This window comes from Erithacus rubecula, assembly GCF_903797595.1.
Source record: "Erithacus rubecula genome assembly, chromosome: 3".
NCBI classification, from domain to species: Eukaryota; Metazoa; Chordata; class Aves; order Passeriformes; family Muscicapidae; genus Erithacus; species Erithacus rubecula.
The window spans coordinates 123,063,167-123,077,528 of NC_136689.1; the positions used below are offsets into that span (position 1 = coordinate 123,063,167).

Genomic DNA, 14,362 nt, shown 5'->3' on the forward strand with positions numbered 1-14,362 from the left:
ACATCTCCTAGCACAGCAGTTTTAACTCTAGAATGTGAAACCCCTTTCCCAACGACTGACTTCAAGCTTCAATACTTGAGATTGGACTGCCTAATATTAAGCTCTGAAATCAACAGGACATAAGTTTCCTAGAACCCTGAAACCTTGATCTTGAAATTAATATGAGTTTCCAAACATGGCAAAAATACCTAAGCAAGCTCCTAAGTCAAAAGGTAGGATAGAAACATTATTACAGCAGAACTCCCCAGCTGGTATAAACCAGATGTTAATAAGCAAAGAAACATTGTACCAACAGTTTTGGTCAATAAGTAAAACTACAGAATTTTTCTTTATCTATAGTTTATGTCAAATTTAATTCATCACATAAATAAAGTGTTGCCACTTAATTGGTCTTAGTGTACAGCAAAGATGCTTACAATGAATGATGATAAGCAGGAGCATGAATGAACAGTTGCCAGGCAACGAATAAATAAAGGTTCCAAATAGCATGACCTCTCTTTAAAGGATAAAGCTCTAATCATAATTATTTTTCAAATCCATTTCAGTGACAACTAAAATCATGTTTGCAGCACTAATCTTGGCCTTCCTCATACAGAATGAAACCAAATCTGTCATTTGACATATCACAGATAACAAATTAAACAGACTCAACCTGCTCCTTCAGATTATGGTCAACAGTGCAGTTTGAGGATGACAAAAAGGTTAGACAACAACCTGGAATCTGAAATAGAGAGCTGAGAAGATTTAAGAAATTTAAATAGGGTAATTAAAATACTTTTTCAAAAGTTACATAGTTTCCTCTAAGAATCTTTAAACAGTATCAACAGAAAACCCTCCAATGCTTAACATCATAAAATGATAATTCAGCAAAGTACAATATAGACTTTAAAATAGTAAAAACAGATGCAGTTTGAAATGCTTTCAAATATATATAATACTACATTCTATTTTTATAAACTCTTATAACACAGTCTTGTTGAGTGCATAAGCAGAGCTGAGGAGCCTAGAGCAAGCACTGACCTTTTAGATGGATTCAAATAAAACTGACAAAGAGCAGCATAAATCTTAAACCAGTTAAAGAAAACAGTACATTCACGTTGAAGAAACAATGAATGGTTATGTAGGAGTTTTACATTATGCCTTCCAAATAATGGAATGGGAGAGCTTAGGTTTGTTCAAGGTTTACTGGTGGGCTAATAAATTTTGTATTTATTTTAGTAAGTTCTCATGTCAGAAAACATTAGTAATGCACGTTTTTTATTTTATCTTGCACTACACAAGGTGATTACATAAATCTCTTCAACCATTTTATTTCTTTTCTTTGGTAGAATTGAGATTCACTAATAGGTGTGATGCCTAAACACTAAACTGACAAATATTTGCCACAAGAAAACAAGTTGAACTACAATGAAAAACAAATATGTTTTGTACCTAAGGTATAACATACTAAGACAGAAATTGAACCCATAGGAACAGGCACCATCCTTCCAACCTGCCTTTGAAAAAAATATGGGCAGCTTCCCTGCAATGTCAGCAGCAGAAAATAATCTCACACTTTACAGTAGGAAATGCACTCTAACAACTAAGTAGTATTTTTTCACATTTATTTCTTCATATCAAATAAGAACCAGTTCATTATACAATAGGTGTTCTCCTTCTTTGATTGTAAAGCATTCTGTTGCCTATCATCAGACACATAATTTTCCAATTGTTTTCCTTATCTAGATATATCTTCTCACCAGAGACCTTTGTAGGAGCCTTTCTTTATCTCTCCATTTAATGAATAAGCAAATAGGAAATATCTGAATATACATATTATATCTGTATTTTCCTTGACTAATATTTTACCCTTTAATCATCTTCATTACCTCATTTAATAACTCCTCTCCATCTTTCTAAAAAATTCAGTTTGAACTCCTTGTTCTAACAAAAGTCCAGTTTGTTTCATTGATATCCTATGCAAGAATTAGATTCAGAATTTATACTGATTTCATGTATACTGATTGTAACTTAAATCAATGCAGAAGATCCTGCTAATTCCTGTTAGGACATATAGCACTACTGATACCAAAATCACCTTAATTCCTTTTCCATAGTTTTCAACTTGCATTTTAATGAACTATAAAAGTATTGTGTTGTGCCTAGAGACCTCACAAACAAGTCCACTAGTTCAAAAGTGTGTAAAAGTGATATTGAAGGATTTTTTTTTCCCCTCCCAACGTTTATTTCTTTTCAGTTGCCAGCTGAAGAATGTAACTGGTCTGATTTTAAGCCTAAAAGACTAAGAGCTTATGGAATAAAAGGTCATGCCTTACTATTTAGCAGGAGCTGGAGGCTAATTGTAAATAAACAATGAAAACAACGGGGTTCTCAGAAAATTATTACCATGGAGGAAACTGATGTTATTTTTCTGAAGTTCAGATTCCACTCTGTTTTGTTTAACAATATGCAATTTAACTATCCCACTTTTGAAAATGGGACACAACTGTATTGTTTTAAAGATCTGCTCACACTAAAATAAGAGTCATTTTAAGACCTCCCCTAGGGATTCAAGTCCATACATTTAGCAATAGAAGGAAGAAAACAGCATAACTGCTGTTATGAGAGATGATGAGGCATGCTTTCTCTCTAGAGTTTCCCATACCACAGATACAGCCAATGAAACTAGGTGGAATCCTAAAAACACTTTCCTCGACAGGGCTTAGGCAGATATTCATCTGAGTAAGAGTAAGCAGCATTATGTTTTGGAGATCAATTGTATTCCAGATGCATGCTGATCCTATCTTCTGATCAAGATATTTTTATTTCAATAACCATTTTACCCTAACAAAATGGTAACATTTGTTTGAATTTATTTATATTGGATATTGAATAGCTAATTAAATATAAACATACTTATTATTCCAGTACATACAAAAACTAATGTATGACACTGGGAGATAAATTTGCAGATCAATACCAGCTCAAAAAATGCAATATTGTTTGGTTTAGGAAAGCAAATATATATATATTTATATATGCACACTAAATGGATGTTACTTGGGAAAGACCATCTATAGACATGCCCAGTGACACATAAAGGAGTTATCTTTGAGCCACACAAAATATTATTACTACAGCAAGGAGCCCAGTAGGGGGAAGAGGTAGCTTGTTGCTCTATAACTTTTTAGTAACAATTAGCTTCCATGTCTTTGATTCAGTTTTATACTTGGAATGTTATTTTCATAACTGTTATTCCATTCACTATATCATTGATGGACATCTTTCCCTGTTAGGGTACAGGCACAGTTGAAAACAGCAGCAAAACTCAACATTGATGACATAGTCTTTCACTAATACACTAAATGAAGTTGCTGTTTTGCACAGATAGTTCAGCTCTAAAAGAAGGAGTTAAGAATGTAGTCCTTAGTTTTTCTCATTATATCAGAAACAAAGTTTCACAAAAAATGCTACTGGTAATCAATGAACTTTGAAAATTAAGGAGGCTAAAAGCCTCCTTCACATATGACTAAGTGATTCCTAAATTTCATTATAATTTCTTAATCAGTTACAATTATCTCTCATGAAGCTTTAGCAAACTCACCAATACAGAGTGCAAGAGTATCCCTCTCATGTATCATATCTGAATCCTACTCTGCTGTGTCTATTACATGAAACACTGTATACATTAAGAGATTTCAGGATAGACAGTTGAATTCAGCTCTCATTGGAAACTTGAAGAATTCCTTCATTCTGGGCTAAAAGAAGTTTGGCTAAAAGAAATTTTACAGAGAGGCAACGAAATTACAAGGAACAGAAGTGTTCATACAAGCTTGTAAATATCAGCTTTGTGTTTTGCTTTTAAAAGGAAACATTACTATTTAATGTCTTTGAGCTACAGAATTGCCCTGGCTCACAGAACTAAAACAAACAAACCAAAAAATTCAACAAGATTGCACAGATTTTACTTATCAATCAGGAAAATAGATTAAATAAGACAGAACAAGAAGAAATAAATCATCTCCACAATTTATAATGTTCAACAGGTATTATCTGTATTTTATTTGAAGACAGGAAAGAATGAAAAGTAAATCTGCTTTCCAATCATCTTAAGCATTTTTTTTCAGTGACATTTCATTCAGCTATATGTACACTACTTCTTTCTTGAAGCCTACTTTGCATATTTATTCTTATTGTCATAAGAAATCCTTGTTATATTTTCACAATTTATTCTGAAGTACAACTGCCTAATGCACTTGTGCTGACATGCAGAGTTTTACAGCACAATACATACACGCTGCTGCCAAGTCCTTTGCCTCAAATTTCCCATGCTTTTAGCCTCTGCTGTTCCCAGAAAAAAAAAAAAAAAAAAAAAAAAAAAAAAAAAAAAAAAAAAAAAAAAAAAATCAGCACTATCCAAACAATGTGAACACAGCATTGGGCAAATCTGAGGTTTGTTTAGGCCAGCACCATGTCACTAGCAGTGACCTAGGAAAAAGCCCCATTTTAGAACAACTCTCAAATAATCAAGTAATCCCCTGGATCACTATTCTGGCTACCAAGAATGTGTGGCTCAAACACTTACATATGAAAAGATTGGAAGCGTTGGCATATGATAACACTGTTTCCAGAAAGGTTGGAAAGAAGAGCAGGAGATGGCATATTTCAATAAGGAGAAATATGTGCCCTCATCACACATACATGCCACTTCATTCTATCCAACAGTGTTTCTTGTTCCTGATATTGCCTTTACCCTCGATATGTGCTGTTTTCCATATGGAAGAGGTGGCAAGAAAGAAAGTGTTTCCCTTCTTTCCTCAGAAAACCTCATCCTGACTGGAGCTGGCCTCCTGTTCATATTCCACTTGACTAAACCAATCTTCCTCCTCCCACACTAGCTCCATCTGCCGCCCGTCTCTCCAGCAGAGCCAGATGCCAGCAAAGCAGACTGCTGTGGGAGGAGAAAGTTCTGTCGCTGGAATTTCATCCCTATACTCTGCAGGGGGCCAGCCTGTAAAGCATGGGAAGAATAGAGAGAGCAACTTCCTCTCTTCCAAGCTCCCTCCTCAGCTCATCAGTAAAGAAGGCAGCTGAGGACATAAGCAGAAGGATAAAATGTCATTGTGTGCTCTTAAATATGCAGCTTTAATATTCATATAGCAGAAGTCTCACAATTGTACTCCAGGCTTGAGCATGGTACACACCAGATAGACATGTGAGAAGACATGAGTCCTGCTCCAAAGACCTTAGAATCCAATAGAAGCAGAAATGCACATTTGTGATAAGGATCAAATGAGTGACTAGGGCACAGATGACAGAGAAAAGTCTTGGATTTATAATCAGGAAGGATTTTAATGATGGAGTAGAGACAATACTTTTTGTAGAGATGGAAGTCAATGAAAGAATCAATGGATGAGTGTTGTTAAGCAGAGAGAATCGCAAAACAAAGTTCCTGTAGAGAAGGAAACAAACATGGAGAAAGAAAACGTGGGTTCTTTATATATTTGATATGATCTTGAATGAGACAGAGGGTGAAGACACACAGGTAAGAACTTTGGACCAATAGTCTAGGAACGGAGCAGAATCTGCATGAGCAATCTTGTCAGAGAAAGGAGCAAGAATGTGTGTCACTGAGTGAGAAGATAAGCTCATATAAAACAAGCAAGTGTGCATATGTGTGAGACAGGGACACAGACTTCATTTTTTTGAGAGAAAAATCATGGGAACCCAGGAGATTAAAGAGACTATAAAACAAAAAAAAAGGTTGGTGTATGGGCGCAACAGAAAGTTTTGAATGGGGTTGGCAGGACAGAAGAAAGTGAAGGTACAGAGCAACCCAACAGAATACCACAATTACATATATGAAGTAGAAAGAGCACATATAAATTACAGAGACATAACAAGAAAAATCAATAAGTTGAATTGATAAGGAAAAGAAGGAAATAGATGTATCCCATTGCAGCATTGTAAAGGATCACAGCAGAACAAACGGAGTGACAGAATGGAGAAAAAGGAGGAAAGAATATATGCAAAGATGATAAAAGTCAGTAAAGAAACCTTAGTTAAGTGAAGGCACTATGTAAAAACTTCTAATGGGAGAACTGGGCGTGTAGACAAAGGTGACTGGAAACGGATGGTCACTGTAAGTGTAAACTCTCAGGGTTTGCCCCATCTTGGTATCCTCACATTTTAATCTTCATTTTCTCTCGGAAAAATACTGTTTCCTTGTCCTCCACACCCCCTAACTTCCGAGCTGTAGTTGCACCTTTATGCCATTTGTTTCACTATTTCTAGTGGCAACTCTTTTTCTTACGTCTCCATGGGAAATATTTTTTTCTTTTTTTCCAGATACTCTACCACAAAGAAACGTGCCAAAAATCTCAAGTTTCCTTCCTCCTGTCCCCATAACGCTCATTCATTCATTCTTCTTCGGAAAAAAAAATAAACCCAAACCAAACCACACAAAAAAAAAAGGCTGGGAAAACTCTGAAAGACAGTGGTATCTTAAGTCCAAGACATTCAGCGAACCTTCCCTGAGCTGCTCGCACCCACTGCGCCCCAGGTTCGCTCCGAGCCCGGGTGAGGGTTTCCCGTCTCCCGCGGGCTGCGTTCCAGCGCCCGGCATCGCGCTGCCGGGATAACGGGATCTCCGGCTAAACGCATCCATCAGGCGGGGCAGCGCGGGGAGGGGAGCAGCTACCGGCTGCTGGAAGCAAAGCCTGCACAGACAGACGTATGCCCTGGCTGCTGGAAGACATGGCTGGCTGGCTATTTGATTTGATTTGAGGGACAGAAAAAAAGGGCAGGGAGGAAAGAGAGAAGGGGAAGCACACACGCTCGCACACGCATCCGGCTGATCTTACCTCCACATTGAAATACTGCTCCGCTTTGCACACTGTAGCACATAAAATCCAAATGAAGGTTTGCAAGAAAAACACCCTGGACTGAGACACGAAATCCAACCGGCTTCCAGTGCTGGATGCGAGTACGATCATAGTGAACTGTGCTTCAGCGGGTGGAAGATCTCTCTTTCTCTCTCTTTGCCTTTAACAAATGCACAAACAAACCAACCTCCCCCGTGTCGGTGAAGAGCCCGTAGCGCAGGTTCACCCACGGCCGGGGAGGAGGAGGAAGAGGAGGAGGAGGAGCAGACACTTCACAGCACAGGCGGCGGCGCGGCAGGGTCAGCTCTCGCTCATCCTCACCACCAGCCCCATAAAGAGCGAATGTGGCGTCCGAGTGCAGCCGCTGCTCCTGCACGACTCCTCTCTGCCCAGCAGCAGCAGCCGCCTCCCCGTGTCCTCCCTCCGCTCCCGCCTCCTCCACCTCCTCCGCCTCTCCTCCTCCTCTCCTGCCTCCTCCCCTTCAGCCTCCGCCTCCTCCCGGGGAAGGCGGGCCGGCTCCGCTCCGCTCGGCTCGGCCCGGGGCTGGCTGCCGTGGCCCGGCCCGGCTCAGCTCGGCTCCCTGCCGTAGCCCGGCTCGCCTCAGCTCCCTGCCCTGCCTCGCCTCGCCCCCCGCCGCTCCCCTCCACTCCAGAACGTTCAGCCGAAACCTACATGGCCCCGCCTCGTAGGCGGCCTAGAGGCGACGGCCCCACCAGGCGGCCCCGGCGCACCAGCGCCGCGCGGCCGCGCTCGCCGGGCCCCTGCCCGGAGCCTCCCTGGGCGGCTGCTGGGGACCGGGGGCTGCCGAGGACCGGGGGCTGCTGGCGATCAGCGGCCCGCGGCCTTTCCGCACGGTCCCGTCCCCAGGAGCCGCGAGGGCCGCAGCCTCCCCGCCCTCCTCACGGGAGGCGCCCGGCGCGGAGCGAGCGGCCCGAGCCACCCGCGGTGCTGCCGGGCGGTGGAAAATGTGCCTCATGCGTCCGAATACATGGCCATACACTTAAGGGAAAACAGCTTGTGAAATCCTATAGCACGGGCTGACTTCATGCTGAATATTGTCATATTCAAAATGCCTTGTGGTTATGGCAGATGGACTACTCTTGCAGTGATTTGATGGTAAACGGGACTTTTAACTGCATAAATACACGATATTATGATATATTTGATATATGACCCTTTGATATGACATCCAGTAAAAGAGATGATCCATAACATTAGTGGACATGATATTGCAATAATGCATTTTGGGGAAAAAAGGAGAAAAAGAAACAAAAAACCACCAACAAAAATACCACCCCAGAACTCCATCTTTATCGACCAAAAAAAAAAAAAAAATTTGGTTATCAAAAATATGTAAATATACTTGATCATTATATGATCAGAACATAGACGACATACCTGATGTGAAATTTCTGTACGCTGATAATTAAGACCAATGGTTGAAATTAAAACACATGCAGGCTAGATGTACGCAATTTTGGCAGCACCTAGTAGTGTATTAGGTTGTCCACCATTTGATATCTTAAAGAGTAAGACATGTGAAGAAGTAATGATCTGCCTAATCAAAAGTAATCCTGTTTAAGCAGAATTCCTTATGTCATATACATTTTTCAAGTGCTTGATCTAAAGGCATTTTCTGTTCTTCTGATCGTTAGTGATGTGAATTATGAAATTACGAAATACAGAGTTGTCAGCAAGCTAAAAGGACTTGTTGGCACTTTGGTGACAAATATGGGAAGTCAAATTAAAGAAATATATGATTAAGAACAAGTGAAAGAAATGCCTTGGAAGAAGAAGGAGAAAACGTGATACTGACGCATGCAAATTATATTTGGGAAGAAAAATTAAAAAGTAAAATCAAAAGGATACTGGTAAAATAACAGCACTTCAGAAAATAATCTGGGGGCTGTAATGTAAATATGAGTCAGCAATGTGCTACCATTAAAGAAAAAAGACAGCATCACTGTGGAGTGTATTAATAGGTGTGCAGTACATCTGACAGGACAAATTTTCTTTCTGCAAGGGGTTGATGAAGCCAACTGTGTTTGGTGTCAAACTGAAGACGGTACAGATGAAAATTACAAAATACTAATACATGTAGAAAGTTAGAGATGGGTATAGAAGCTGAAAGAACAGTTGTTTAAAAAGAGAAGTAAAATATCTCTTTATGTGGTAAGCAGTGCTGTGAAAATGACAGGAATATTTCATTCTTTCTAGAGGGAAAAAAATAATCTAAATTGTTCCTAAAATTCAAATTCAATGTTGGACAAAACTTTCTGAAGTTTTATGGTTTGTATACTGAAATATATGTGTTTTTATATATACTGGAACAATAATGTCCCAAAATGAGCATTTGGAACAAGATGCCTACTTAGTGGAAGTGTGGAATCTCTTTTATATGTAGGTTTGATAGGCAAGATTATTATAGTTAATCTCTTTATTCTTAGGGAAGTGGATTGTATTAAGATCTAGTAAACTTTTTTACTTCTAGCAAAAGTAATTCAGTAATTTCTTTCACTTTATTACTGTGAATTCATCACTGTAACTGGTATGAAGGAAACACTATACTGTCTGTTGTTTTTCCTCTTTCCCAAAGGAACTGTGTGTGTGCCCTCAGCAAACACTAGCTCTATGTTTGCTGGTCTGTTTTGTAGAATCTGCCATTACTGCAATATCCAGAAATTGAAACGGAAGTGGAAATAGATAAGTTACTGTAACAGGAATTTCATTTGTCTGCCCTGCCAGGACTGCTGTGGCTATTTATTGTGAAAAGCACAGGGCCATAAATACAGCAACCTCCTTCCATTACACTGTATCCATTGAAAGAAAGAAGAGGAAAAGCTATGGTATGAACAGAATGGTGGACAAGGAAGGCACATAAATATTTCTTAAGCGTGTTGAGGAAGAAAGAGAAAGATCACACAGGTAGAGGGAGATTGGTAATGAAAGAGAGTAGCAATGTATGAATCGAAGCACCAAGGGAGAGCAAGGCATATGAAGGACAGAAAAGATATTTGAAGTGTAAGATACCATTCAGGAATCTTGTGCAAGTGAAGAAATGCCTGAAATGGTGGAAAAGAGCTTTGAATATTTATGAGGAAGTTTCAGGCAGAAACATACAAGAAGAGGGTCAGAGGCACATGAGAAACTAAGAAGGAAAAAATAAAATAGAAAATAATTATAATCTCCATACAGGGCACTGTTTGTACTTACGTATGTATGGGATTACGATAGGGATTAAAGAAAAGACAAAAAAAGCAACAAAGATGAAAGGGTAAGTAAACAAGTAAAGAAGGAAGAAAGCAGAATAATTGGAACAGGACATAAATACAAAGTTTGTTGAAGTGCTTGAGTGATTCAAGACATGTACTTTATGAACATCTTACAGATTTTTATCAAATACCCAGATGAATTTTATATTCTTGCCTATGGCAGTTACCAGCAGTAATTAATAAGCAGTGGGCTGGTTTGAAGGCAAGCAGAATTGGAAAAGTGAAAGTTTTAGTTCTAAAATTTTAGCCATTTAAAAAGGCAGGAAGATATCAGTTTCTCTATTGTGTTACCAATCAGCCCATATATCATCAGAGTTTTTTAAACTCTAGAATACATCTTTTATGGATGACTGTAGTCACAGGTTTGCAATAAATAAATACCAGAATCTGACATGGATATGATATATTCCCATGTCCATCTTTGAATACAAGACAAAAATCTTTTACTGTTCTCTTTACAAATTATGAATAGAAATTCATATGATAAATAATTCAGTAAAAAGAAAATATTACATGTTGTCCTTTCTGCGCTTTGTGTTGCTTAGCTGCAGATAGTACCAGCTGGACCTTTTAAAAAAAGAGAGCTTTATTACAAGACACAACAAACTGCAAAGAGTGAAGGTTGATACTGTATATTTCACACTGTTATATGTAGTTGTGGTTTCCAAAAGCTTTTTTAAACACCTTGCATTTTATTAATGGAATGAGATTTTCATAGACGTGTCCATTTGAATTTTGTGTGACTGTTTGAAAGGTCCTACAGGATGTAAAGACATTGAGTGAGTTTAACAGCATAGAAGGGATTATTTCATTGAATATATATTCCTGTCAGGATCACATTCATACTGCCCCTGTTCAGGTGTCTGTTTACTCAAGGCTCACTGTAGGTATAAGGTTATCCTGTCAGGAAGAACTGACTTTCACTGTCAGTGCACTTTACTATGTTGTCTTGCAGGTCCATCGATGGCTTTGTAAAGAACCTAAGTAAAGATAACAAGAAATGACAGTGTAAAACCTCGCACATAGTTGTAAAATCACAAGGACAATGCTTAGAGTCATAAAAATCAGTAATATTTCAGAATGTTTTGGTTCATGTGTGGTTGGGGTTTTTGCCTAAGAGCCAGTGAAGTCAGAGAGCAAGAAGATCTGTAAGGGTTTTTTTTAAAGGAAGTTTTATATTGAATTTCTGATTCATAGAAGCATAATATCATAGAATAATTTAGGTCCAATGAGATGTTTATAGGTCATGTCTAACTCTGTACAAAGCAGAGGAAACTCAAGTTAGATTACTCTGGTGCTTGCTCAGGGAGTTAGGAATCAAGTTAGTCTAACCCAAGCATCATTTTCTCATCTGCAATGTGATTTCTCTGTCTCAGGGAGCTATTTTGAGGGTAAAATCTCTTCTGTGAGGCATTTGTCAGGCTTTCAGTTATTTTGGTCTCTGTAGAGACAACACCCATTTCAACAAGTAGAGCAGGTATCTCCTAGTCTCCTGAAGGCAGGAGAAGTGATCAAGAGAAATAGGAACAGAAAATAGAATTCTGCAGCTGAATGCTGAGAGAAACACATATGAAAGAGAGAGAACATAGAGTTAGAAAGACAAATGGCTCCTGGAGGAAAAACATCACTAAGTATACAATAATTTTAAAAATCTCTTTTTTGATAATAACATTTTTAGAAAAGTGATTTATTATTGGGTTAGTGAAGAAGAGGTAAAACAATGCACTGAAGCAGTCAAGTCCTTACTTCTTTATTCTTTTCAATGAAACTTTCTTCTCTTTATGACAACTTTCATGCTATTTTTTTTTCTCTCCCACTCTTGATGCCTTGTGTCCAAGCTTTCTGATTTTTTGCTTTCTTGCAGAGCAAGAAAGGCCCATTCAAGCATCAAGTCTATCAAAAATTCTCCAAAATGTTTATCTCAAATTAGAGTATTCTTTACAGCCAAAAGTTCACAACAGTCCATCTGTCCTTTTGACTGGTGCTGGTGATTATTCACTGAGTTTACAGTAGAATCTGAATGGAGATCCAGTGATTGTTGTAAGATTTTTACAATCTCCTTCGTTTTTACAAGGTTTTCTATGTTTAAGATTGATACTGCTTTTAGTAAGAGAAGAATGCAGTACATGAAACAGAAAAAAATAGCACAGATCAGTGTCTGGTGAGTCTGACAGATTTGAGGAGGAAAGCATGAGGAGTTCTGAGAGGATATCTAAATGGCTTGAAAAGTAACCAGGTCAAGAAAGACACAAAACAGGTGTCTGTCATAAATATTATGTTTCAGAGGTGTTTAAAGATCAAATTAATGGATGGCTTCTATAAGGTAAATACAAAGGCCTCCATAGAATCTTAAATCTCCATTGAATCTTAAATGAAAGATTAGTATTCCAGGTTTTGTGTTACTCAAACCCTGCTGGAAATTCCACATCAGAATGGTTTATAGGCATTATTAAAGTTACTCTTTTTATAAACAAAGCCCATATCAATTGTACTTAGAACCTGTGTCATTTGTTTCATTGTCCACAAAAACAAATTGTATATTTTCTCTTTTCAGTTTTCAACATACTAAATACATTTGTATGTTTACAGTGTAAATGAACATTGGAAGTGTTAGATGGGGAAAAATAAATTTTGGCAATTGGAGTTTTGAGAGAAATAGCATTGTGTTTGGAAGAAGTAGACCTAAGACTGGAATTTCACAGATGGATTGGATGTATCTGGCAAAAAGAATACCAGTAAAATAGATAGGAATGTTAATATTTAAATATCAGTGGTGAGTTTCAGAGTTAATTACCAGTGTCAGTAATGAAATCACTGCACCTCTTAAAGCTATTTTTCTTCAGTGTTGGGAAAGAAAATAATTATTATGCTTGGCATACACATTCAGGAATATCTTTACTGTGACAGCATAATTTATTTAATTACTTACTTCTGCATAAATTAAATTTTAAGTTCTAAGAAGCAGTTCTGCAGCCCAAGAACTGGAGTAACTTCCCTTAAAAACTGTCAGACATACGAATTCTTAAGATCATTTTACTTTATACCATACACATATGAGCTTTTTGTTCAAGAGCTGAGAGCATAGAGGAAAAAACCTGCATGTTTCTTGTGAAGGGAGAGTAATGCTAACAAAAGATAATGTGTTCTCAAATGACACACTTGAAAATATATCTGGAGAGGCCAGCCTTCAAGAAAGAGAAGGTTTCTTAAGGTTAAGGGGTTTTTTTACTTAACTCTGCAATACAGGAACACCCAAAGTGACACATTCATATCCGATAGAAACAGTTATTCAAGTGAGAGAGGAAAAATCACACACAGAGAGTTAAGTTTCTTTTGTGTCTCTATTCCTCCAACTACAATCTGTTTGTTTTCCCCTTTTATTGACAACTTTCCATGTTAAGATTATCTTAGCATGCTTTTGCTGTAATTGACTAACTATTTGTCATTTGGGAAGTAGTCATGGTCAAAGAGGACTGTAAAATAATGCACACTCTCATGAGACTAGCATAAAGTTTCCATTTGCAATTTCAGCTTTTTATCTTGAATGCTGGTGGCCTAACAAGAAACATTAAATTTAGAAATACAGTTTTTAAGTGCAAGAATATTAGAATGTGAATATTTATAGCCAGACTTATCCCAAGGTGAAAAAACTGGGAAGGTGAAGAAAAGATTCAGAAAATGAATTATCCAAAATAGTAGGGCAGATATATTTACTGGGATGTTGCTGTCTGAAAATGCACTGGACACTCACTGAATCTACTTGCACTGTATAGAAGATTTTACATATATTTGGGGAATGTAAATTTGGACCTGACTCAGTTTTCCTGTGCCCAGGCTCCTCTGACTAAAGAATGTTCAGTTCCTCTGTTTTTAACACCTTGTATGTCTTAATTAGAGCACCATGAACATTCTCTTCTTACTCTTACTGGTGATTTTTAATTTATATTCCAGAAGCAGAGGATAGGAAATTATTTTAAAGTAATTAAGCTGAAACCAAATTTTGCCTTGTTAACTTTTTTCATCAGTCAGATTTCATGGCTATCTTGGCTGTTCTTTGCAATTGCAGTCATGACCTTAGCAACAGAAATTTAAATAGCTAGCATAAAATATGTGGAAAAGGATGAAGGTTCTGGTATAGATTGTTAAGAAGAAAAGGATAGATCTGATGATGCACTACAATATTACTCTAGAATTTTGGTGGGGATGACCTCGTGTAAAGAGTCACAT

The 14,362-nt window shown here is 37.9% G+C and overlaps 1 protein-coding gene across 1 annotated transcript in view; it reads right to left on the reverse strand.

Annotated features, from left to right (window-relative positions):
* Positions 1–7,282, reverse strand: part of MMP16 (matrix metallopeptidase 16) — a 169,024-nt gene extending 161,742 nt beyond the window's left edge. The window contains exon 1 of the mRNA XM_079300674.1: positions 6,843–7,282. Within this exon, the coding sequence (XP_079156800.1) occupies positions 6,843–6,974 (132 nt within the window). The 5' untranslated portion in view covers positions 6,975–7,282. The remainder of the gene's footprint in view (positions 1–6,842) is intronic.
* Positions 7,283–14,362: the final 7,080 nt, after the last annotated feature.